General features: G+C 39.0%; 1 protein-coding gene across 1 annotated transcript in view; it reads left to right on the top strand.

The window, feature by feature from the left end:
• FAM189A2 (family with sequence similarity 189 member A2) overlaps window positions 1–27,150 on the top strand; it is a 64,046-nt gene that overhangs the window by 20,509 nt on the left and 16,387 nt on the right. Inside the window, exons 3-4 of the mRNA XM_003911787.4 lie at window positions 22,403–22,513; window positions 26,674–26,802. Of these exons, the coding sequence (XP_003911836.4) occupies window positions 22,403–22,513; window positions 26,674–26,802 (240 nt within the window). The remainder of the gene's footprint in view (window positions 1–22,402; window positions 22,514–26,673; window positions 26,803–27,150) is intronic.

Below are 27,150 nucleotides of genomic sequence, written 5' to 3'. Positions count from 1 at the left end.
ATGTGGCCTCAGAGTTAAAGCCTGTAGTTGGAAAATAACTCTATGTTCATAGACTAAGCCCAACCAGATGGGCCTCCCAGGAAATAGCAGGCGTGGAGTGAGCTCACATCCTGCCCAGAGAGGCCATAGAGAGTGAGTGGACTACAGCAGAAGGAGGCTCGGCCTGGATGCTCAGGTTAAGGGAGCTGGAAGCTCAGCAGTAGGTATCTCTGAGGAGCCAATGCAAGCTCCATTCCAGAGAGATTCCCCTGTAAACACTTGCCAAGTCCCAACATAACAGGCAGGTGAACTCTCCCTGCCCCTTACCTTGCTTACCAACATGGCTTTGGCCTTCCCCACACTCCCTTCTATCTAAAATGACCCAACTCTGTTGTAGGGGGAGCAGTAGACCCACACGGAAAAAGGGAAACAGAGCAGATTGAGGCCATTCCCTTGTCTTCCCACAGCAGGCTTGCTCCCTGCCTAGAGTAATAAGCCTGATGGCAGAGAGAGAAGCTTGCATTCAAATGAAATTCCAAGTTTTGACTGGGACACAGACTTGGACATTGTAATTACTGAAATGAGTTGTTTTGTGACTTGAAGTGACTGGAGGACGTTTTGTACCTGATATTGATCAGAGAAGTCATGGTCCTGGACTCAAATTTCATCTTAAACAATCAGGAATAATGAGCCCTACAGAGTGGCCTTGAACAACATTGCAGCAAGGAAATAAAGTGGTTTTCTGTTGACCTCCATAAGCCCTGCTTGTTCAAGGGACCAGCTACATTATTTACTGCAACACCAGGAAGAATGATTGACACTAAAGAGAAGGAAATGTAATTCCATGTTATTCAAAGGAAGACTGTTTCCTTTGCCAAGTCAAATGCATTATTTTTTCTTATTCTCTAGTATGTTCTTGGTATCATGCCACATTCTAGGTTGCTTCATGTTTGGACCATGACTTTGATGTATATCTTTATATTTTTCTCAGAGGTTCTAAATGATTCTTTTCTTTCTTTCTTTTTGTTGACAAAAAGACACCTAATCTCGGAGATCATCTACTTGCTGCTTCTGTCTTTTTTTTTTTTTTTTAAGACAGGATCTCACTCTCACCCAGGCTGGATTGCAGTGGTGTGGACACGGCTCACTGCAGCCTCAACTTCCTGGGGTCAAGTGATCCTCCCACCTCAGGCCAAGTAGCTGGGACTACAGACATGTGCCACCATGCCCAGCTAATTTTTTTCATTTAATTTTTTGCAGAGTCAGGGTTTCACCATTTTGCCTAGGCTGGTCTTGAACTCCTGAGCTCAAGTGATCTGCCCACCTTGGCCTCCCAGAGTGCTGGGATTACGGGTGTGAGCCACCATGCCCATTCTGCTGCTTTTTTCTTTATTCAGATGTAGTTGACATACCAAAAAGTTCACACATTTAAAGCATACAATTCAATGGATTTTTCACATATTCCCAGATCTATGCAAACTTCACTACTATCAATTATGGAATATCTTCATCACCCTCCAAAAAAATCTGTCATTCCTGATTTCCTTTCAACACTTTCAGCCCCTGGAAACCACTAATGTACTTTTTGTCTTCATAGATTTGCCCATTCTGGATATTTCAAATAACTTGAATCATACAGTATGTGATCCTTTGTAACTGACTTCTTTCAGTTAGCATATTTTTTAGCTTAATATTTTTAAGGTTCATCCATGCTATAGTATCTGTCAGTACTTTTCCCTTTTTTATTGCTGAATAATATTCCATTATGTGGATATGTCACGTTTTATTTATTTATTCATCAGTTGATGGACATTTCCACTTTGGCTATTAGGAATAATGCTGGGCCAGGCATGGTGGCTCATGCCTGTAATCGCAGCACTTTGGGAGGCTGAGGTGGGTGGATCACCTGAGGTCAACAGTTTGAGACTAGCCTGGCCAACATGGTGAAACCCTGTCTTTACTAAAAATACAAAAATTAACAAGGCATGGTGCGGGCACCTGTAATCCCAGCCACTCAGAAGGCTGAGGCAGGGGAATTGCTTGAACCCAGGAGGTGGAGGTTGCAGTGAGCCAAGATTGCACCATGCTACTCCAGCCTGGGTGCCAAAAAAGTGAAACTCCATCTGAAAAAAAAAAAAGAAAAGGAAAGAAAAAAAAAGGAATAATGCTGCTATGAACATTAATGTACATTTTTTTTTGTGTATATGTTTTCATTTCTCTTGGGTATATGTATACGGGTGGAATTGCTGACTCATATGGTAACTACATGTTTAACATTTTGAGAAATTGCTAAACTGTTTTCAAAGTGGCTGTCATTTTATATTTCCACCAGCAGTGTTTGAAGGTTCTAGTTTCTCCACAATTTTGCCAACACTTATCGTCTGTTTTTTTTTATTGTGGCCATTTTTTGGAGTGTGACGTGGCATCTCATTGTGATTTTGATTTGATGTTCAGCATCTTTTTATGTGTGTATTGGCCATTTGTACATCATCTTTGGAGAAATGTCTACTCAGATCCATTGCCCATTTAAAATTGGTTACTTGTCTTTTTATTATGAGTCCTTATCAGATACAGAGGCTCCCTACTTACAGTGGGGGTTATGTCCAGATAAACTCATCATAAATTGAAAATACTGTAAGTGAAAAATGTATTTAACACACCTAACTTACTGAGCATCATAGCTTAGCCTAGCTTACTTTAAACAAACTCAGAACATGTACATTAGCCAACAGTTGGGCAAAGTCATCTAACACAAAGCCTATTTTATAATAAAGTATTACATATCTCATGTAATTTATTGAATACTGTACTGAATATGAAAAATGGAATAGTTGTATGGATATTTGAAGTACAGTTTCTACTGAATGGGTATGGCTTTCACACTATTTTAAAGGCAAAATATTATGGGGTGAACCATTGTCAAGTTGGGGACTGTTGGATATGATTTGCAAACATTTTCTTTGATTCTCTGGATTGTCTTTTTACTTTCTTGATGATGCCCTTTGAAGCACAAAAGTTTACAATTTTGAAGTTCAGTTCATCTATTTTTAACTTTGTAGCTTACACTGTTGTATTTAAGCAGGGCTTTGTCTAGCCCAAGGTCATGAACGCTTACTCCTATAAATTTTTTCTAAGATTTTTATTATTTAGCTGTTTTGCTTAGGTCTTTCATTTTTTTTGAGTTAATTTTTGCATATGGTGTGAGGCAGGGGTCCAAGTTTATTCTTTTGCATGTGGATATACAGTTGCCCCAGCACCATTTGTTACAAAGACTCTTCTTTCCCCATTGAATTATCTTGACACCTTTGTTGAAAATAAGTTAACCCTAAGTGTGAGGTTTATGTATCTGGCTTCTTGAACATGTTCTTTTTCCTAGTTGTTCCACTTTCCCTTTTGGATGTTTCTTGTTAAGACCACTCACTTCCTGTTCTAGTCTGGACTTAATTGTTTTCTGGCCTGCTGCACAGATGTCATCTGAATATTTCTTTTCATTGTATTCTTAAATTAGATCCATTGTTTCTTAGGTCTCATGCATTCTTTTTCTTTGGGTTCCTTTTTCATTTGCCAGAGAACATTCTCAAATAATAATTTTCAGAAAGAATTGAGAGAAGACAGCTCTCTCAGGGTTTGAACACCTTGATGTGTTTTTGTTTTCACTCTCTCACCTGAATAATAGTTAGGCTGGATATAGAATCCTGGGTTCAAAATAATTTTTCTTCCAAAAAATGAAGTCATTGCTTGATGCTTTTGTCATAGATGAGAATCTTGATGCTGATCTGATTGTTGTTCCTTGGTAGAAAACCTTTTTCTTTTTCTATCCGGAAGCTTTTAAGATTTTTTTTTTCCTTGAAAATCAATAAAATTTGATTTTCAAAAAGATAAAATCATGAGTCTCAGGCAAATATAAAAAGAACATGACTGATTAACGAGGGAGCACTGGTTCAAAGAGCATTTGAGAAACTAAGCATTTATTGGCAATGTTGGGAGAAGATTGCTGGGATAGACACAAAACTGGTTAATGTACTGCAAAGCCATAAACTGTAACTTCTGAAGTTCCAATTGAACAGAACCTTATTTTCATCTCTACTGAAATAACATCTACAACTTAAACTCTGTTCCTACAGATGTTAAGTAGCCATTTCAATAAGTAGATTACCCAGTAATCTCTTCTACCTGTTTTCAAGTTTCAGATAATTTTTCAGGGTCTTCTGAAGTTACATGAAGTTATGTCTAGGTGGAGTCTTTTCTCCTTCATCCTTTTGAGTATTTGGTGAGCTTTTGTGATTTGAATATATGTGCCTTTCTTCAACACTGAGAATTTTTCTTGTTTCTCTGATGATGATGATGATGATGATGATGATGACGATATGATGATTGTGATTATTATCATTATTTTGAGACGGAGTTTCACTCTGGCCCCCAGGCTAGAGTGTAGTGGCATAATCTTGGCTCACTGCAGTCTCTGCCTCCCAGGTTCAAGCGATTCTCCTGCCTCAGCCTTCGGAGTTGCTGGGACTACAGGCATGCACCAACACACTCAGCTAATTTTTGTATTTTTAGTAGAGACGGCGTTTTGCCTTGGCCAGGCTGGTCTCAAACTGCTGACCTCAAGTGATCCATCTGCCTCGGCTGCCCAAGTGCTGGGATTACAAACGCGAGCCACCGTACCCAGCCTCCTTGATTATTTTCTTCCCTCCATTTGCTCTGTTCTTTCCTTCTAGAACATCTAAAAATCAGATGTTGGACCTCTTGGATTGAACCTCTTTGTTTCTTAACTTTTCAGAGTTTCACATTTCTGTTTGTCTTTTTAATGTATTTTCTTAATTTTTGCTCCTGCCATTCTATTGAAGTGTTTGACAATTATTTTTTTTAATGTTGAAGAACACTTTTTTGATCTGCTTTATTCTTTTTCTTAGCAGCTGTTCTTGTGTTATTATGCTGTATTTTTTTCCTATTTGAAGATACATATTACATATATTTAACATTTTTCTATTCTCTGAGTAATCTGTTTTCTTTTTTGGGATCAGTGATTCTGGTTGACATCTAGGTCCTTCTTTTTTGTATTGTTAGTTCTTTTTCTTTTTTTGAGACAGAGTCTCGCTCTGTTGCCCAGGCTGGAGTGCAGTGGCACCATCTCGGCTCACTGCAACCTCTCCACCTCCCAGGTTCAAGCAATTCTCCTGCCTCAGCCTCTCAAGTAGCTGGGATTATAGCCATGTGCCACCACACCTGGCTAATTTTTGTATTTTCAGCAGAGACTGAGTTTCTCCATGTTGGCCAGGCTGGTCTCGAACTTCTAACCTCAGGTGATCTACCCTCCCGGCCTCCCAAAGTGCTGGGATTATAAGCGTGAGCCACTGCGTCCAGCCATGTTGTTAGATTTTTGAATGTCTGTTGATCCTTGATCATTCATTCTAGTCATAACTAAAGAGCTAGATTGGTAATATTTACAATAATATTTGCAATCATAACAACAACACATAACTGAGATGCACGTACTAAGCGACTAATCACATGAGGTGTTATTAGTATCCTCATTCTGAGGAAACCAAGACACAGAGAGGTTAAGTGATTTGCCTATGTCATATAGCTAGAAGTGGCAGAGCTGGGCTGTGGTTCCAGCAGGTCTGTCTCTGGAGTCTTTCTTCTAATCACTACCTGGTTCCATAGCAGGCTTGTTTGGGAGGCCAGCTAGCTGTCTGAGAGCTCTGTGCAGCTTAATGGGCCATAGCGATTGATAGGCTTCATTTTAGTGTGTGCTTGAGAGAAGCAAGCCGATGACCCCCAATATGCCAAAAAGAAGAAGACAAGGCTGGATGTGGTGGCTCATGCTTGTAATCCCAGTACTTTGGAAGGCCAAGGTGGGAGGATCATTTGGGGCCAGGACTTTGAAACCAGCCTGGGCAAAAGAACTAGGCCCCCATCTCTACAAAAACGTAAAAAATTAGCTGGACATAATGACACATGCCTGTAGTCCCAGCTGCTTAGGAGGCTGAGGCAGGAGGATCACTTGAGTCCAGGAAACTGAGGCTGCAGTGAGCCATGATTGCACCACTGCAGTCCAGGCTGGGTGACAGAGTGAGACCGTACCTCTAAGAAAAATAAAAGTAAAAGAAGATAACACCGCACCAGGACCCCTGTACCCCAAGGCAGATTATTTCACTCTCTCAAAGTGAAGTTCACTAGTACTTGCTGGTGGACAAATGCTTGTACTCTCTATTACTTTTGCATCTTTGAAAGTCTCTTCAGTATTTTTTCAATGTTTTATTATGAAAATTCTCAACAGAACAGTTGAGCAAATAGCACAATAAACTCTGATATGCCCTTCACTTGAATTCCAATGCCATTAACATTTTGCCACATTTGCTATGTCTCTATATAAATAGATATTCTATATTCAACTATTCAAAGTTGCAGATTTCGTGGTGATTCACCCCTATATGCTGTAGGAAGCACCTTCTAAAGATAAAACGTTCTCTGCATCACCATAATAACATGATCATGTTATTAAAATCTTTCTTATAATTTTCCTAATAAATTTCCTAATGTCATCTAATACTCAGCCTACGTTTAAATTTCCCCACTTGGTTCAAAATCTTTAAATAACTTTTCTTAATCAAAATCTTTGTAACTGAAGTATGATTTGTGCACATTTCTGTAGGTATAATGTGCAAAAAAGTCCACGATTCTATCAAGGTTTGCTTATGGCATTTAATTAGTCTGTCTCTTTAGTCTTTTGTGTTCTAAAATACTCTTCTTTTTCCTTTTTTTCTTTTTGTAGGAATTAGTGAAGAGATTACTCCAATTGGCTTATATGTTATTATTGTTCTTCTTTTTCTTCTTTGATATGAAAATTTCAAATATACTCCAAAGTTGAGAGAAATACAAAAATCCCCATGTACCCATTGCCCAGCTACAGCAATCAACACATGTCCAGGCTTGTCTCATCGGACCCCTATTTCCCTTCTCTTTTGCCACTGGATTATTTTGAGATAAATTTCAGCCTTGACAACATTTAATCCTTAAATATTTTAGTATATATTTATAACAGATACATAATTTGTCAGACTCATCAAGTATCTAGGCATTGCCTTTCATATTTTTTTATTAATTGGTTTGTTTTAATTTGACCCATATTGCACTTAGCTGATATGTCTCTTAAGTTTCTTTTAATCAGTAAGTCCCTCTTTCTCTTGTTTTCTCTGTTGCAACTTTCTTTTCTTTTTGAGATGGAGTCTTGCTCTTTCGCCCAGGCTGGAGTGCAGTGGTGCCATCTTGGCTCACTGCAACCTCTGCTTCCTGGGTTCAAGTGATTCTCCTGCCTCAGTCTCCCTGAGTAGCTGGGATTACAGTCTTCCTGAGTAGCGTGCCCACCACCATGCCCAGCTAATTTTTGTATTTTTAGTAGAGACAGGGTTTCACCATGTTGACCAGGCTGGTCTTGAACTCAGGTGATCCACCTGCCTTGGCTTCCCAAAGTGCTGGAATTACAGGCATGAGCCACTGCGCCTGGCCCATTGCAACTTATTTGTTAAAGAAACCGAGTCCTTTGTTCCATTGAGTTACATTGCATCCCCATGGTGCTGTTCAACATGTTTCTCTGTCCCCTTTATTTCCAGTAACTGGTAGTTAAATCTAGAGGGTTGGTCTGATTCAGGTTCGGTTCTGGGGTCAGAACACTTCACCAGTGGTGGTGTGTATTTCCAACAGGAAGCACCCATTGTTCAGTTGTCTCTCTTTTTGTGATATTGGCAGTCAGTGATGACACTTCCTTAGATCACTTGAGTAACTTGAATCTTTTATGTTAAAAAATATCAATAAATAACAATTGCAAGCAGGAATCTTTAAACCATTGATCCCCACACCATATCCATTAAACCTCTGTCCTTTGAGATATTAGATTGGTATCCTTGGAAAAGGGGGGCCTTATATAAATTCAAGGAGTGCCATATACTGTGATGAATTATTACAATGTAAATACTCCCATGTAGCCTTGCTTTAAAAAATAATCTGGGATGTTATCAAGGTTCACTTATGGCATTTAATTATGATAATTTAGTTTACTGTAAAATTATAATGGCTCTTGGAAGTGCTAATTGTTTAACTTTGTTTAACTTAAGGTTTCTCAGATTTATCTCACTTCATGCCTCTTTCTCCACAGACTACGTATTAAGCCCTCCCAGAAAAGTAATCAATGGAAAGTTATTTGGGAAACACCTTAAATCATTTGTTCAGTCACTCAGTAAGCATTTTTCAAGCACCTGCTTTATGTCAGGCATTGTATTAAACACATATATAGAAATGGACTCTCAAGCTTGATTGGTTCTTTACTTGTCTGGTGTTAGAATATTTCAAATGTCACGTGGAGAGAAATACCTGACTTAGTAGATTATAATGATCTGATCACTGGGTCATACAGTATCTCAAAATAGGCAATATCCCTGTCTCCGAAGAGTCATATAATCTGGCTTTCATTCCACTGCTCAGTCAGGAGTTGAAGAGGGGAGAGACAGGGTGAGGCACTCCAATTATCCATGACTGACTGCATCACGAACCACCCGAAAACCCTATGGTTTCAAGCCACAGCTTATCATTGTCTCTTACGGTTTTGTGGATTGACAGGATTCCTGTTTGGCGTCTCTCATGTGATTGCAGTTAGATGGCAGCTGGGTTGGGAATCATCTGGAGGTTAGACTGCCCCGAACCTCCCTGATGGCTCTTTCACATGACTGGCAGGTGGTACTGGCTGTTGCCTGGGAGCTCAGCTAGATTTGGTGACTAGAGTGTGACCCTGTGACCTCCTCATGGAACATGGTGGCTGGTTTCTGAGATGGAGTGTCTCAAGTGAGTAGTGTTCCAGGAGGCCTACTTTTGTGTGTGTGTGTGCATTTTTTATTGTGGTAAAACATACATAACCTCACATAAAACTTACCGTTTTAAACATTTTAAAGTGTACAATTCAGTGGCATTTTAAAGTGTACATTTAGTGGCATTAAGCACATTCACAGTGTTGTGCAATCATCACCACTGTCCATCTCCAGAACTTTTTCATCATCCCAAATAGAAACTACACCCATTAAACAACAATACCCCATTTCCTTCTCCCCGCAAGTCTGTGGCAATCACTATTCTACTTTCTGCCTCTATGACTTTGCCTGTTCTAGGTATTGCATACAAGTAAGTGGACTCATACAATATTTGTCCTTTTGTGTCTGGCTTATTTCACTTAGCAAAATGTTTTCAAGGTTTATCCATGCTGTCGGAGCATGTGTTAGAACTTTATTCCTTTTCATGGCTGAATGAGATTACATGGTAGGTATCGGACCTCACCTCTTGATGTGAGGAACGCCCTATGAGTACAGAGAGGGAAGGACTTGCTGTTGGCCATCTTCGGAGACTGCTGACCCTGGTTTGCAGATTCTTCTTAGGAGCTGTGATCTTTGTGGCTGGGAGTCATATGACCTGACTCTTGAACCTGCTGAACCTTGAGAAGCTAAGAGCAGCAAAAAAGGGGCCAGAAGTAGGGAAAGAAAGAAAATTAGAGAGGCACAGAGGAAAGGATAAAAGAGGAATGAAGTCGGAGAAGTGGAGTCTCAGGAACCATGGATATGCAACTTTGTTTACAATGAGCTTTCTGCTGCCTTTCTAATCTTCACATCCAAATTGATTTTGGCCACCTTATTCCCAAGGGGCATAGCAGATCGGGTTCCTGACCAGTTCACCTTATTGGAACAATAAATCTCATGTGTCACATGATTCACTTACTGTTTCTCTTGTGACTCTTCCCTGGTCTTGGTCATATTCCTAATGAGAACATGTTAATGTAGGGGTGACAGTGATGCCCAACTTGAGTTAAGGAATTGTAGAGCTAGATATGTGCTGAGGGTCCCCTCTTCTCTGCAGAGGCTGATTGCTTGGCTTATAAGAAGTCACTTTTGAGCTGGGTGTGGTGGCTCATGCCAGCAACCCCAGTGCTTTGGGAGGCTGAAGTGGAAGGGTCAGCTTGAGGCCTGGATGTGAGACCAGCCTGGGCAACAAAGTGAGACCCTGTCTCTACAAACAAACAAACAAACAAAATCACTTTCCTGAGAAATGAGAGACAATGTGCTAAAAAGAGGGACTGAGGGACCCGGGAGAGGGCAGAATTTGCTTTTCACAAGAGGCTTGAAAGTGCCCTTGAGACATGTGTGTTTTCACTAGGACTAGGCAACTCTGGCTTATAAGAGCTTTTAGCTCTCCTGAAAGTTGTGTCCCCAAATGATAAATATTTGTGTCTGTCTCATTCTGGTAGGAGAAGCAAGAGGCCTTTCACCCCTGTTGAAAGAGGAATGAGAAAGCAATGGTTATTATTATATCTTAGACACTTTGTAAAAAGAAAATCAGGGACTTCCATGATATAAGTAAACCTGGCACTTCAGCGTGCTGGAGAGGAGAGAGAGACAGTCGGTTCTGTTCACAGCAACGGGCCTGTGTTTGGCTTGTTGGCAAGGAGAGCTGGTCTGGGTGATGGTAATGTATCTGCCAAACTTCTGGCAGAAGTTTAAAGGGTGTCAAGGGACTGAAACTGGGAGTAGGTTCTGTGGGGGTCTAAGGATTAAAGGCACACAGGCAAACCAAGTCAGTGCATGTGGGAGCTCCTGAAATAGGTTGACAGTGGTGAGAATGTGGGCTTTGTGAGTGGCTGTGATTTATGATGTTTTGTTGGTTGCTGTGGTGCTGGGATGTCAATCCAAGCATTCGTTTTGCTAGACCAGTTCAGAAAAATTTTAGTTTGGTGCCTTGTCTTTAATTACTTTTTTCCCAGTGCAATTGTGTTGTGTTCAGATGACTTGCTCATGATTCTAGATCTTTATATTGAAATGCTTCCCCAAATTAAATTGAAATGTAAAATGTTAAGAGTTAAATAAGTGGTTACATCAACTGTCATGGGTCCTGTGCCATTTGTCTTATTAACCAGTGACTAATCAGATTTTTTGGTGCTTGGACTCCATGGCACTGAGGACATACATGTTAAATGGCAGATTCACAGCAAGACCACACAATTGTTCTTGTTTCAGTGGGAAAATGGAACTTGAATTCTAAGGAACAGGTATTTTGTTCTCCCACCCACCCACCATTCTCACTTCTTCCTTCGACATAATGGAATTGAAGTCCCAACCCTTCCTATCTTCTTTCTTGGGGAAGTGATGAGTTCCCAGCAGAAGCAATGGTGGTAGCCATTTTCATGCTAGCAGTGATCAGGTGTTTGCCTTTCAGGCCTGTCTGTATATGTCCTAGAATATTAGTAAGAATGTATGATACCTGTATATAGCACTTATCAGAAAGAATAGATTTTCTTTCATTTGTCCATTGATTGGTTGACTGATTCATTCAGTATTATTTACCACCACTTACGTTTTTGTGTTCTTGTTTCAGATTTCCTACCCCACTGGAGAAAAGCATTTTTTTAAAAATTTATTTTTGAGAGTATCAAAAGGCTGCATGTGAGGGGGATAAAAGGGCACAATGATGAAATGAGGACCAGTAATATTTTCTTGGGGAATTAAAAGACAAAACAGAGTGTGAAAGCGAAGAATTCTAGGGTGGGATTAGCACCTTTTGAAGTAAAAGTTCCTGCTTTCTTAGAAGTTTCTTCTCATGAGGAAATAATTTGGTGAACTGCTCATATTTAAATGAAAACAACACACATACCTGCACACATTCATTGTTAACATTTAGGAAAAATATGTGTTATTTCTGATAATTTAAAAAGAAGCATCACATTTGATGAACATATTTAATTGTTAAGGAAAATTTTTTTAAAGCATTAATAAAGCCTTTTTTTTTCTTTTTTCTGTTTTCTTTTTTGAGACGGAGTCTCACTCTGTCACCCAGGTTGGAGTGCGGTGGCGCTATCTCGGCTCACTGTGCAACCTCCGCCTCCTGGATTCAAGCAATTCTCCTGCCTCAGCCTCCTGAGTAGCTGGGATTATAGGCATGTACCACCATGCCTGGCTAATTTCTGCATTTTTAGTAGAGGCAGGGTTTCACCATGTTGGCCAGGCTGGTCTCGAACTCCTGACCTCAAGTGATCCGCCCGCCTCAGCCTCCCAAAGTGCTGGGATTACAGATGTGAGTCTCTGCGCCCGGCCAAAGCCTTTCTTGATTAGAATACTGCATGTGATGCCAGACAGATGTGATAGAGGCCAAACCCAGCTGGGAAGTTGCTTTATACCAACATCCACCTATGAGCATACTAAGAACTGGAGGTGAGATGGTGATATGGGTTAGGCTTTTTGTCCCCACCCAAATTTCATCTTGAATTGTAATCCCCATAATCCCTACATGTCAAGGGAGTGACCAGGTGGAGGTAATTGAATCTTGGTGGCATTTTCCCTCATCCTGTTCTTATGAGATCTGATGGTTTTATAAGGGGCTGTTCCCCGTTCACTTGGCACATCTCCTTCCTGCTACCTTGTGAAGAAGGTGCCTTGCTTCCCCTTCACCCTCTGCCGTGATTGTATGTCTCTCCAGCCACGCTGAACTGTGAGTCAATTAAACCTCTTTCTTTTATAAATTACCTGGTCTTGGGCAGTTCTTTCTAGCAGCATGAAAATGGACTAACACAAATGGCAAAGGTCAGGGACAGGTTTGAGGACTGAGAGTGGGACAATGAGGACAGTTACAGGCTAGATGGGGATGACAACTGAATGAAGGGAGAAGTGCTAAGCTGGAGTGATGGGCAGGAAGACAGAGAGATGGCCATAGTTCCTGATCTATTAAAAGTTTGTGAATTGACAAGTGCATTTGTTGAGGAGAGATGTATTGAACGTATTATACGTGTTGGGCACTGCTGTGGGCAGCTTTATAGACATGTTCTTATTTTGCTTTTATTTTTTTTGGTTGTTCCTTTCAACAGCCATTTGAGATATTACTCATTTTTTATAAGTAAATAAGTGAGACCCAGTGAGTTTCAGTAATTTGCTCAAGATTATTCATCCAGTAAGCCAATGGGCTGGAAATTAAACATACATTTATCTTACTCTGAGTTCATGTTTTTTATTCCATTTTATGCTTTAAATTTAGTTTTTCCATTTATCAAGGTTATGTATGCACATAGTTTAAAGGGTCAAATAATGCTGTAAGTCTGAAGAAGAAATCCTCAGTTCTTTATCCCATTTTCCAAACACAATCACTTCAACCAATTTCCAAAGGCAATCAGTCACTGAGGCATTGTAGACAATTAGGAAATCTTTCTCTTTTACATTTCACCTCTCTGCCCCAATACATACTTTTATAGTCCTTTTCTCAATAAAGTTCTATCATGATTTTGGTCAGAGCTATTTTCAATGCTTTTTTTATTTTGACTATCCCCTTTCCTCTCCAGTAAAATATTTTATTTTTCTTCAAGTTAACAAAGGTGCTCCTTCTTCATTTGCTTCATTTTTCTGTGTATTATTGATTCAAATGTCAACCATCCTCTTATTGTTTAAGTTGCTTTTCTGTATATTCAAGCACATCTGTTGGATATTCTATCACTTTCATCCTTCCTGGAGCCTTTTGACTTGCTCTATCTGGACTAGCCATTCCAGTAGCCCTGCATATGTTACTATCATCTTTGTCATCCTTCCACCATTATCCTGGGCGTTCCCTTAACCTCTCTTGAGTTGGATCCCTGTTTCCTAGATTCCATAGCTTCTTTTTTTTCCTAACTCCCCACAAATTTTGGTGGAGCATCCTGTAGCAAATTTCTGAGAAAAGGGTGTGTTAAAATCACATTTTAAAAATCTTATATGTAAATTGCAAAAAAAAAAAAAGTGAAAATATTTTTATCCTAGTCAAACTTGATCAACATTTTTAGCTAAGTATAGAATTCCAAAATTGGAATTCTCTCTGAAAATTTTGAAGGCATGTCTCCATAGAATTTTGGCTCTCCAGCGGAAAAATCTTTCAACCTTAAACTGTGGTTGAGATTTTTCTTCTGGGTCCAAAGGTGTGGTCAGAAAAAGGAATCAGGAGTTTCAAGTGACTTTTTTAAAAAAGGGATAATTTATATATGGTACCAGACACAAATCTTAAATATATAGATTGCTGAATTTTTATACATGTATACACCTGTGTAATCATTATCCAGATCAAGATACAGAACTTTTCCAGCAATCTATAAAGTTTCCTTATGCCTCTTCTCAGTCGATTCCTCTCTCTCCCTGCAGGAGTAACCACTGTTCTGATTTTTTTCTACCATAGGTTATTTTTATGTGTTCTAGAACTTTTTTTTATATGGCATCATACAGCACATGCCCTTTTGTGTCTGACTTCTTTCAGTCAATATAAGGTTGCTGAGATTCATCCATATTTTATATGCATCAGTTGTCTGTTTCTTTTTATTGTTGAGCTTCATTCCACTTATGAATGTAGTATAATTTGTTCATCCATTCTTCTGTTATTGACATTTTGGTTCTTTCCAGTTTTGGGCCATTAGGAGCATGTGCTATGAACATTCTTGTCTATGTTTTTTTGTGAACATATGCAAAGGTCATAGAATGGTATAAATTTAACTTTGTTAGAAACTGCTGATCATTTTCCATTGTGGTTGTACCATTTTCTAATTGTTTTTTAAATAGACTCTTGTCAGTTCTATTTTGAGGCTCACTTTCATTCCAAAGAGTATCTGGTGCCACCATTTCTGAACATCTGGGGATTCTGAAGAGTAAATCCTGTTGAGTTTTGGCTTTCTTCATTGCTTTTGTGGGATTCACTTTTCTCAGGACCACTGAGTCAATTCATTCTTGTCCACCAACTTTCTACCTTCTAAAATTTTATTGCTGTTCTCATGTTCTCTCTGTCCTTAAGGATTTCTGCATTAAAAATATTTTCTTTTCCTGTCATTTTGGTGGGTTTTCAGGAACTAGTAGAGCTAAATCCTTATGCTCAATTCACCATTTAAAACCTATTCACTTTTAAACTATTCTGCCTTCCCACAGTTACTGGAACTATTTATTTAAACCTGCACAGTAAGTTTAAGTCGCATCTAGAGATTGGAGCAGTGGGGAAGCAAGGAGCAAAATAAAAGTCCTTAGGCAGTAGGGAAAGGTCAGCCTATTTAAAGAATGAAATCATGTATCAAACAATACCAAGCTGTGATAGGCATAATTATTTAATGATACAGTGTGACAGGGATTATGAAGAAATCTTAGCAGGAAGGGATAGGCAAGTTGAAGGTGATGTTGCTTCTTGATAGCCTCAGGTTCCCCAAACATTCTTTCATTGGGTCAGTTAATTGAGACCTGGAATGAACTGGGGGCACAATTACCAGAGATCAGAGCTGAGGTGAATTCAAAATACTGAACTGAAAAACATAATTCATTTTGCATAAAGGCACCTGGTATAAGTATCATAAAATAGTCATGATTCAAATGAATAACAAAATATAAGAAAAGCGTAGAAGACTTAACTCATTGTGATGGTTAATACTGAGTGTCAACTTGATTGGATTGAAGGATGCAAAGTATTGATCCTGGGTGTGTCTGTGAGGGTGTTACCAAAGGAGATTAACATTTGAGTCGGTGGGCTGGGGAAGGCAGACCCACCTTTAATCTGGGTGGGCACCATCTGATCTCTGACAGTGAATAGAAAGGAGGCAGAAAAACGTGAAAAGGCTAGACTGGCCTAGCCTCCCAGCCCACATCTTTCTCCTGTGCTGGATGCTTCCTGCCCTTGAACATTGAACTCCAAGTTCTTCAGCTTTGGGGATCAGACTGGCTTCCTTGCTCCTTAGCTTGTAGACAGCCTATTGTGGGACCTTGTGATTGTGTGATTTAATACTACGTAATAAACCCCCCTTTATATATTGATCTGTCCTATTAGTTCTGCACATCTAGAGAACCCTGACCGATATGCCCATGTCACCAGTCCCTGTGAGAGCACTAGCTCTTTGGATCTTGGATTTTGCAATGTATCCTTGAATGGTTGGATTTTGCATCTTACTCTTAAAGACCACAGGGCAATGTGGGGCAAGCCCTCTAAATTTTGGCTCCCACCGTCTCTCACGGTCTAAAATACAAGTTCTAGAAAGACAGTTCTCTGTCAACTTTGTGTTTTTCTGTTTCTCGAGAGTAAACCTCAATGATGCATTGGCTTTAGTAGAATTCAGGAGCAGTAATCCATAGTGTTCACTTCACTGGGCAAGTGATGATTAATTTGAAATGATAACAATAGGAATGGGGCTTAATGAGCAGGAAGAACATTAGGTTAAATATTAATATAAGGAAAAATTTTATAGAGAAGTTGGATCAGTCAAGCTCCCAGCAGGAAACAGATGGCACAATACAATTACAATTGACAAGTGGTTAATAAAGGGACGACTCACAAAGGTATGTGCAGGGTATGGGGAATGATGAAATTAGAAAAAGATGAACCTTTTCTAAGCCTGCAGGGAAGAGTGGGGGTGGTGGCAAGAATCTGGGAGTCAGAGTCATGTACAGAGGACCCGTGAGAGCCTGTGTGGCTTTCCTTTAAGGGACATAGCCAGCCTGAGGCTGCAGAGAAGGAACCAGGAGAATAACTTCCCCAGCCTCACTCTCTTCCCTCCCTGTGGTCTTCTTTCCATCAGGGGTCCCTGTTGGTTGAGCTTCACTGGAGACCAGAGGGCAGAGGAGCCCCACTGAGCCAGTCTGCATAGCTCAGCCTTCCCCATGGGTAGAGTAAAGGGAGGGTAAGTGTGGAGAGAGGCTGTGGCAGGGCAAACAGGGAGATGCCCCACTTGCAGATGTCAGTGGTCCAGTGTAGAGCGAGTTCCTAAAGGAGGCTGCAGGCATCATTCTTTTTGGACAAGTTTTGGAAATAATATAACTGCAGATTTATCTTACAATTTGAATGTCCCTTCCAGCTTCCATAAATTCAGGTGTCACAAGCAAAAGAATGAAATTCTGGTACCAAACCTAATGAAATGTGGTTTGTGAAATTCACTTTGTAATAACAAACTGCTCCTGCAAAGAGGAAATTCCCATTAATAATAAAGCTGTGTACATTGTATTTTGCAGTTTATAAAGGACTTCCATATAAATAAGCTAACATGACTCTAATAATCTGGCGAGGTAGGTGGGAAGATAGACCCACTTAATGGATGAGAAAAATCTCACAAAATTGGCCTAAGATATCACAGCAAACAAGTGGGAAAGCCTGAGTTTGAGCCAGGTCTCCAGATGTCAAATTCAGATTTGAGTTTCAAGAGAAACTCCGATCACCTGCAATGATTTTTTTTTTTTTTTAAAGGCAAGAGTAATTTCTTATAAGAAATACAAGAAATTCTTCCCCTTCCCAGATGTTGCTGAGTCGTCTTTGTGACTATAATGTGCTTTGGCAGCTGATATTTTATTGTCGCCAGTTTAAGGCGGATGCCATTTGATGAAGCTTGGGATATACATTTGGGTCTTGGAAGTGATCACATTTTAACTAGGTTAAAGCTAGAGGGGTCCATTCTGAAGGTCCCTGTAAACCCTGAGTTCTTTATGACTCCAATATTTTGTATCCTGGAAGATGATCCAACTTCTGAAAGAGCTATGTCTGATGTATGCCACAGTTGTCTGTGCTAGGGTAATTCAGGTGACCATTTGGCTAAGTTTGACCAGAGTTTTAATAACATAATAGTAAAGTCATATGCAGGAATAAAGTTGAAGAACAGTGCATGGCGATTTTGTACGGAGTCTATGTGTACAAGTGAAACCCCAGGTCTTCCCTCTGGGCTTTGCAGGAGAGGCATTCTAACGGTTTGACTTTGACTTGTACTTGGCAGCCCCTCCAGTATAGGAGGGAAATGAAGCCTACCAGGCAGTGACTCCCTGGAGCCTTCTCTCAGCTTGTTTGCCAATCAGACGTTTTAGAAGTAGCCACATTCATTGTATGATCTCACAATCCTGCCTTGACTGCTGGATTTAGGATTTTCTTTTAAAAAATAAGGTAAGTATGATTTATCTACAGTCCTGTTCCAGATTGCAAGTGTTCAGTTAGCTAAATTTTGACAATTTGAATACTGCGTGTAACTACCACCCAAAACAAGAGGTGGAACATTTTTATCACCCCAGAACATTCTTTCATGTGTTTCCAGTCAATCTTCTCCCTCCCTGCCCTCCTCCCAAATAGGCAATTGCTCTTCTAATTTCTATCACTATAGGTTATTTTGTCTATTCCTTAACTTTAAGTAAGTGAAATCATACAGTATCTGGCTAATTTCACTCAATGCAGTTTTAAAACATTGATACATAATATATGGACATATGGGTTAAACGTGCTATTTTGTTACATGGATAGCAACAAAATAATGATCATATAATGATCAAATCAGGGTATTTAGGATATCCCTCACCTTGAGTGTTTATCATTTCTATGTATTGGGGGACATTTCAAGACTTCTAGCTATTTTGAAATATACAATATATTTTTGTTAACTATAGTCACCCTACTCTGCTTTCAAACATTAGAACTTATTCCTTCTATCTAATTGTATGTTTGTATCCATTAACCAACCTCTCTTCCTTGATCCTATCCCCCACACCCCACATGCACCCATCTCAGTCTCTGGTGACTATAATTCTACTCTCTATCTCTGTGAGATTAACTGTTTAAGCACCCACATGTGAATGAGAACATGCAATATTTATCTTTCTGTGCCTGACTTATTTCCCTTAACATAAGGGCCTCCAGTTCCATTCAGGTTGCTGCGAATGACTGGATTTCATTCTTTTTTACGACCAGTTAAACTTTTCAATATGTATATATACCATATATTACCATATATTCTTGATTCATTCATCTGCTGATGGGCACTTAGGTGGCTTCCATAGCTTAGCTATTGTGAATAGTACTGCAATAAACATACACACACACACATATATATGTGTATATATATGTGTGTATATATATATTTGTAGCTATTGTAAATGGGATTGCCTTCTTTCTTTCTCAGCTCATTTGTTATTGGTGTATATAAATGCTACTGATTTTCTAAATGTTGATTTTGTATCCTGAAACTTTACAGAATTTATTTATCAGATTTAAGAGTCTTTTGGGGGAGTCTTTAGATTTTTCTAACTATAAGATTATGTCATCTGCAAAGAGGAACAATTTGACTTCCTCTGCACTAATTTGGATGCCTTTTATTTCTTTCTCTTTCTTGATTGCTCTGGGTAGGACTTCTAGTACTGTGTTGAATAGAAGTAGTAAAAGTGGGCATCCTTTTCTCGTTCCAGTTCTTAGAGGAAAGGCTTTCAGCTTTTCCTCATTCAATGTGGTGTTAGCTGTGGGTTTTTCATTTATGGTCTTTATTATGTTGAGGTATGTTTCTTCTATGCCTAGTCTGTTGAAGGGATGTTAAATTTGAGGATCATGTGCTTTCTGTCCTTCATTCTCATGATGTGATGTATCACATTGATTGATTTGGGTATGTTGAACTATCCTTGCATGAATGGGATAAATTCCATTTGATCATGATGTATATCTTTTTCATGTGGCTGTTGGATTCAGTTTGCTAGCATTTTATTGAGGATTTTTGTGTCTATGTTCATCAGGGACATTGGATATTTTCTTTTTTTTGTTGTGTCCTTGTCTGGTGTTGGTATTAGGATAATGCTAGCTTTGTAAATGTGTTAGGGAGAATTCCCTCTCCTTCAATTTTTTGGAATAGCTTGAGGAGAATTGGTGTTAGTTCTTCTTTATAAGTTTGGTAGAATTTGGCAGTGGCTTCATAAATTATTTGCAATTCTTCTGCATGGGAGATTTATATTTAATTTTTAAGAAACTGACAAACAATTTTCTTTTTTTTTCTTTTATTATACTTTAAGTTCTGGGATACATGTGCAGAACATGCAGGTTTGTTACATAGGTATACACGTGCCATGGTGGTTTACTGCACCCATCAACCCTCATCTACGTTAGGTATTTCTCCTAATGCTCTCCCTTTCCTAGCCCCCCCAGCCCTGGCAGGCCCTGGTGTGTGAAGTTGCCCTCCCTGTGTCCATGTGTTCTCATTGTTCAACTCCCACTTGTGAGTGAGAACATGTGGTGTTTGGTTTTCTATTCCTGTGTTAGTTTGCTGAGAATGATGGTTTCCAGCTTCGTCCATGTCCCTGCAAAGGACATGAACTCATCCTTTTTTATGGCTGCATAGTATTCCATGATGTGTATGTGCCAAATTTTCTTTATCCAGTCTGTCATTGATAGGCATTTGGGTTGGTTCCAAGTCTTTGGTATTGTGAATAGTGCTGCAATAAACATACGTGTGCGTGTGTCTTGATAGTAGAATGATTTATAATCCTTTGGGTATATACTCAGTAATGGGATTGCTGGGTCAAATGGAATTTCTGGTTCTAGATCCTTGAGGAATCACCACACTGTCTTCCACAATGGTTGAACTAATTTACACTTCCACCAACAGTGTAAAAGCGTTCCTATTTCTCCACATCCTCTCCAGCATTTATTGTTTCTTGACTTTTTAATGATCGCCATTCTAACTGGCATGAGATGGTATCTCATTGTGGTTTTGATTTGCATTTCTCTAATGACCAGTGATGATGAGCTTTTTTTTCATATGACAAACAATTTTCTAAAGTGGTTGTGCCATCTTATACTTGCACAAGCAGTGTCTGAGAGTCCAAGTGTTCCTCATTCTCACCAGCACTTGGTTTTGTCAGTCTTTTACATTTTAACCATTCTAGTTGGTGTGAAATGGTATCTCATTTGGTTTTTACTTTGCACTTGTGACAACTAATTATGTTGAACACCTTTTCATGTGCTTTTTGGCTAGTCTTATATTTTTTGTGTGTCTGTATGAAATGTCTATTTAAGTCTTTTGCCCCAATTTTTAATTGGGTTGCTTGTCTCTTTATTATTGATTTGAGGAGTTACTTGTATATTCTGGACACAAGTTGTTGTTGAATGTATGCATGAAAATATTTTCTACCGGTCTGTAGCTTGCCTACTATTGATTTTCCTAACTGTGTCCTTCAGTGGGCTGGCTTTAAGATTTTAGTGAAGAGATTTTGGGTTTGGTGTTAGGAGTAATGGGCCCTCACCCATTTTATAGCTGATGATGTTAATTTTTATTGGCGTGCTGATGGGCATTATAACCACACTTTCTTTTCAAGGCATTGTACACTGTCTTAAAAGAAAACTTCCAAAGGAAAACTCAAGACTTTTCCATAGTAACAGTGACTGTGTTATTGGGTATGAAGATTCCAGATATATTAGATCTCTCTGAGTAGCAACTGCTAGTGTGTAATAGAAGCCCATGTGGGAAGATCAAGCCCTGTCCTTTGCCAATTATGTATTCTCCTTTTCCAAGAAACTGTGGCATAATCATAAATGATACAGTGCAGGAGGGGACATATTCTATATGCTGCTCAAGTCAAGTCCAGTAGACACCGAGGAATCCAGCCTGGGAAACAGTAACAACAGCAGCTTCCATTAGTATTTTCCCCAAAATCTGATGGCAGGCTGTATCCAAATTAACAATAAAAGGAAAGAAGCCAAACTTCTCTTGGAGAGAAGAAGGAATTCCCCCTAGGTAAAGTGGCATCATGTGATATTAAACACTGACTCAAAATGGGTCTTGGGAAATGCTTTCAAGCTTGACTTGGAATAACAATAGTTAAAGAACAAGGTTTCTTGTTCATATGTGAACTCATTTACCAGCCAAGTCTGACATATCAGCTACCTGAATTGACGCTTGGTTCTAACACTGATAATTATTTCCTCTAATCTTTTGTATTTGCAGTAAGATTTAATTTTCTTAATAATCATGGCTCTCAAGTTGAAAAGCCTGCATAATCTCTAACTTGTACTAAGTAAATACTGGCTTCTCAGTTGACTACTATCAATTTTTTAATTATTCGGAGTAATATTTGTAATAATTAACTTTAGAGAAAAGCATATGGAAAATCTTTGTGTACGTATTCTTTAGTACCTAAAGTGTTCAGAACTGAAAAAAGGACCCATCTTTATGTCCATTTGCATACTGTGATTTCTGGATAGTAAAGGCTCTGAGCTCCTTGATGTACCTGGGTTTCACTTATATTCCAGAGTTCTCCATTTGTTTATTTGCTGCTGATCCCACAAAACTAAAAGAAAAAAAATAAGAGTGGCTCAAGGAGGAAATAGCTAGGGCTTAATGTAATGTGTGGATGAAAGATAAGGGAGTAAGAATTATTTTCAAAGAGGAAAAAATAAGGACTTGAGGTTATTGAGAAGACTTAAGAGTCAATGGCATCCCTCAGCACAATTTTAACAACTCTAAAATGTGAAAAAAAGTTTGTCACATTAAAAACACGGTTCTGATCTTTTTTAAAAAAATTTCGTCTTGGAAGAGAATATGAGGTTTTAAAATTAGATAAAACTTTGTCTGAATTTAGCTGTTATCTTTTACTAACTGTCCATTCTCTTGCCATTTCAGGTAAACCTCTTTGTGCTGCTGTCTGTGGTTTGCGTCCTCTTAAATCTAGCTGGATTTATCCTAGGCTGCCAAGGGGCCCAGTTTGTGTCCAGCGTCCCCAGGTGTGATCTGGTAAGCAGTCCTAAAACATCACCGGGCATCTAGGCAGACCCTGGCTTGTCAGGTGTTCCTGGCGAGACTTGCAACATTCAGCACCAGGCAACTGTCCTGAAGTGAAACCTGAAATGGGTAAAAGGAAGTGGGAAAACAAAACAAAGAGCTGCCTGCTGATTATTTCACCCAAGTTGTCGATTATTTTTTCCAAAGCAGGGACCAGCCAGCAAAACCCCGGAACCATAGTGATATAATGCATCATTAGTTAGTGAATAGATGGATCAGGTGTCCACAAGCAATCAGTCTCTGACTGTCCTCATCTAAAGAGAAAAAAAATGGATATTTGGATATTGCCAGAATACAGGTCAACAGTCTTTTATCTGAAACCTTTGGAGGCCAGGTGTGTGTCAGCATTTAGAGTTTTTCCAATTTTAGAAGATTAAATATTTTGCATATACTATTTATTATATAGCATGCCAGTGGAGTCTGGGACAGCAGGCTGTTATCATGACTTCTGGTTTTCAGAGCTTTTTGGATTTCAGCATTGTGAGTAAGAGGTTGTGGACTTGTACCATCTCTGAACTTAAAAGAAAAAAATTTTATTGTAAAATACACATAGCATGAAATTTACCATCTTAACCATTTTTAAGTTTACAGTTCAGTAGAGGTAAGTATATTCACATTATTATACAACCAATCTCTAGAACTCTTTTCATTTTGCAAAACTGATAGTCTATGCATATTAAACAACAACAGCTCCCCATCCTCCAGCCCCTGGTAACCACCACTTCACATTCCCTTTCTATGAATTTGAGTACCCTAGGTACCTCATACAAGTAGGATAATACACTGTTTGTCTTTTTGTGACTGGATTATTTCACTTAGCATCATCTCCTCAAGGTTCATCATGTTGCAGCATGTGTTAGAATTCCCTTCCTTTTTAAGACTATGTAATATTCCATTGTATGTACATGATACCTTTTGTTTATCCATTAATCTGTGATGGATATTTAAGTTGGCCCCTACTCTTGGTTATTGTGAATAACATTGCAATAAACATGGGCATGCAAATATGTCTCTGAGATCCTGGTTTTAATTCTTTGGGATATGTAACCAGAAGTGATCATTTGGTAATTCTATTTGAAATTTTTTGAGGAAGCTTTGTATTGGTTTTCATAGCAACGGCACCATTTAATATTTCCACCAACAGTGCACACAGGTTCCAATTTCCACACATCTTCAGTGACAGTTGTTATTTTCTGCTTTTTTTTTTTTTAAAGTGGCCATTCTAATGAGTATAAGGTGATACCTCATTTGGTTTCGATTTGCATTTTCCTTATGATTAGTGATGTTGATAGTCTCTTCATATGCCTGCTGGCTATTTGTATGTCTTCATTAAAGGAAGAATGTCTATACAAATCTTTTGCCCATTTTAAAATTGAGTTATTTGTTTTTCTGTTATTGAGTTGTAGAAGTTCTTTATATATTCTGTATATCAGAATATGGTTTGCACTAAGTCTATTTTTAATAAATTTTTTTTCTACCACAAAACCAACTCTGTGATTATTTCTGATGATATAATTATAAAAGTTTGGGCAAGCCATGAAAGTATAAGGCAGAACTTAAATATCATTTGAATTCCCACTATCCCTGGATAACAGTTTGGCCATGTGTTAAGCATCTCTTTATGCACAAAAATGCACATAGTCAACAGGATCATGTTATAAGTGTTGTTTTCCTTTGGGGAAATTATTGACAAATGAAACCTTTTCGGGCAAGGGGTTGTTCTTTCCTCTTTCCCGCTCTGCCTGTATCTGTCGCCCCAAATCCTTAGTAACAGGCTGGGAAATTATATTTCTTAATGTTTTCATGGTCATGTAATATTACATAAGTATGTATGGGGTGGGGTTGTTCATGATTTTTTAAAAATGGGCATATTGTATGTACTTCCCTGCATCCTGTTTTTATCACTTAAAGATGTATCACTTAGAGAAGAGTAAATACAGACTAACACCCTTAATTTCTTCTACCAAGTTAGTTCCTTATTTTGTTATTGCCTGCTGTGGCTTGGGTTTTGACCAATAGACACAGTGCTGCCATTAATATCATTCTGTATATCCTCAGGGAGATTTTAGTTCTAAGCGGAGTAGGTTCCCAGGACAAGGAATTGTTCTCAGCAGTATCTTGTCTCCTGCCTGTCTCATTTATTATTACAAATTCAACCATTTTATTGTTCTATCCATTGTTTTTAAATTGGGGTGAAAGTTATAGTGAAAAACACAAATCTTAAGTGTGCAGTTCATTATAAGTTTTGACCAATGTATACATTTATTTTGACAAATGTATACACTCACGTTATACTCCAATCTCTATACTGCAAACAAAATATTGTTTGTTGTACTCCAAACAGTATTTCTATCACCTTAAAAAGTTCTTTAGTTTCTCTTTTCATGCGGTCTCTACTCTCTCATAGGCAACCACTGTTCCTATTTCTTTCACCATAGGTTAGTTTTGCCTGTCCTTGAACTTCATATAGATGGAGTCACATGGTTTGAACATTTTTGTGTCTGACTTATTTTGCTCAGTAATGTTCTTGAACTTCATCCATATTTTTATATTGTATCTGTTGTTTGTTCCTTTTTTTCAGGACACTATTTCATTTTATAAAAATACCAGAATTGTTTTTTGTTTTTTTTTGTTCTCCTGTTGATGGACATTTAGATTGTTTCCAGTTTGGGGGTATTATGAACAAAGCTGCTGTGAGCATTGTTGTTTTGGGAAGGCACTTTTCATTTCTCTTGAGTGAATACCTAGGCATGGAGTTGCTGGATCATGTGGTGCTAAAGAATTTTCCAAAGTGGTTGGGGACGTAGTTATAATTTAAAATGGATAGTCAGTTCCTTCATTAAAGGGCTTAAACTCCCCAGTGACTGGTGAGTTTCTACTAGTGGCTCTCCACATCTCCACCAGCAAAGAGAGTTTCTCTCTCTTTAAAGTTTTGCCAGTCTGATGAGGCCAAAGGGAGAGCTTGCTGTCACTTTAATTTGTAGTTCCCTGAGTGCTAAAGGTGGCATCATCGGTTTTTAAAACGCTCTCCAGAAAATTCAAATGTGCTGGTAGGGTTAAGAATGCTACTGTTGAAAGGCGACGGGGGGAAGACAAGGATCTGACCTCTTCAGGCAATAGCATCAAGAATGCAGGGTGGATGTTCATTATTTAGGATCAGGGAGACTTCTACAGATTTGTTTGTGGATAGGCTAAAGTGACTGCTGAGAAGCAAGAGTAAGTTTTTAGAAATATTGGGCAGAGATGGGATTAAGAACGGAGTTGAAGGTATTAGATTCTGCAAGGATCAGGAATAGGGGAGCAGGAACGCACAATGCACAGTTGCCTGGAATCGTTTTGTACAGAGTCTGAGGGCTTCTTTGTATCCAGTGGGAAAATTAGTTGGTATTCATGATCATTTGTATAATGAGTAAACTTTCAAATAGATTTGTTTAAAGGGATTAAATTTCACCCATCTGGAAAATTTTGCCATCCAGACTGGCTCACTGCAGAGGTTCTAGGTAGCTAAAGTTTCTGAACATCTATGTTATATGGATAAAGCACTCACATGGGTGCAGCCCACATAGGCCTGGTTTCCCACTTAACTAAACGCTTTGTATCAAGAATGGACTTGTTTGGGAAGGGAGTACTTTGTAAGATGATGCCTAGTATTGTCTGAGAGAGAGAGAGAGCTTTCAGGTTAAGATCTTGAGGCTTGCACCAAGTCCAAAAAATGAAAATCAGAGTGCATCATGTTGGAAAAAGAAAGTGAGTTTGGTTCTTTTTGGGGAAGAGTGGGACTCGTGTACATGAGCAGAATGGAGGCTGATACTTCGTCTCATTTAGCTGCTTATTTGTTAGTACTAAACGGGATTAGTGTAAAAACAGGAAGTTCTCAGCTGGAGACTTTAAAGGAGAAAGGAGGAATATTAAAATTCCCTTTGTTTTGGGAAAGCCACTGAAGTGTAGGTTTTGGTTGTTACCATGCCATACCCTAGCCCATCCTGACCGAGAGAGGCATTGCCTGACACAGAACCCTGCCATAACCTCATTCTACAGGATTGGTGCTCCATGGTGGAGCCGGGGTGGTTTTCTTAATAATTAAAGTATTTTTCTACCTTTCCTCCATTAAGGTGGACTTAGGTGAAGGCAAGATTTGCTTCTGTTGTGAAGAATTTCAACCAGCCAAGTGCACAGACAAAGAAAACGCCTTGAAACTCTTTCCAGTTCAGCCCTGTAGTGCTGTTCACCTTCTACTTAAGGTACCTCGAACAGATTCCCACCCCCACGGTAAATACACCACGGAGCCCCCAAAGAAGGCAAAATTACTTGAAATATTCCTGTTCTGTTACCTGCTTCAAACAGTTAAGCTGCTGAAAGCACATGTGAGTGCCCCCAGAGACAGAATTGAATGCAGAAAGAACCACAGATCATTGTGTGTGTTAAATTATGTATGGACAGCCTTCTTTGTGTTGAAGAACTGTAAGATAGTAAAAAATGAAAAGGAGCCTGACTATATATATGTATATGTATACACATACACACACACATATGCATACATACATATGTATACATACACACATATATACGGTATAGCTGTTAGCAAAACC

This window comes from Papio anubis, chromosome 13 (assembly GCF_008728515.1).
Source record: "Papio anubis isolate 15944 chromosome 13, Panubis1.0, whole genome shotgun sequence".
In the NCBI taxonomy this organism is placed as follows: Eukaryota; Metazoa; Chordata; class Mammalia; order Primates; family Cercopithecidae; genus Papio; species Papio anubis.
The sequence above is the reverse complement of the archived record's forward strand: the minus strand, read 5'-3'. Positions and strand labels throughout refer to the sequence as shown.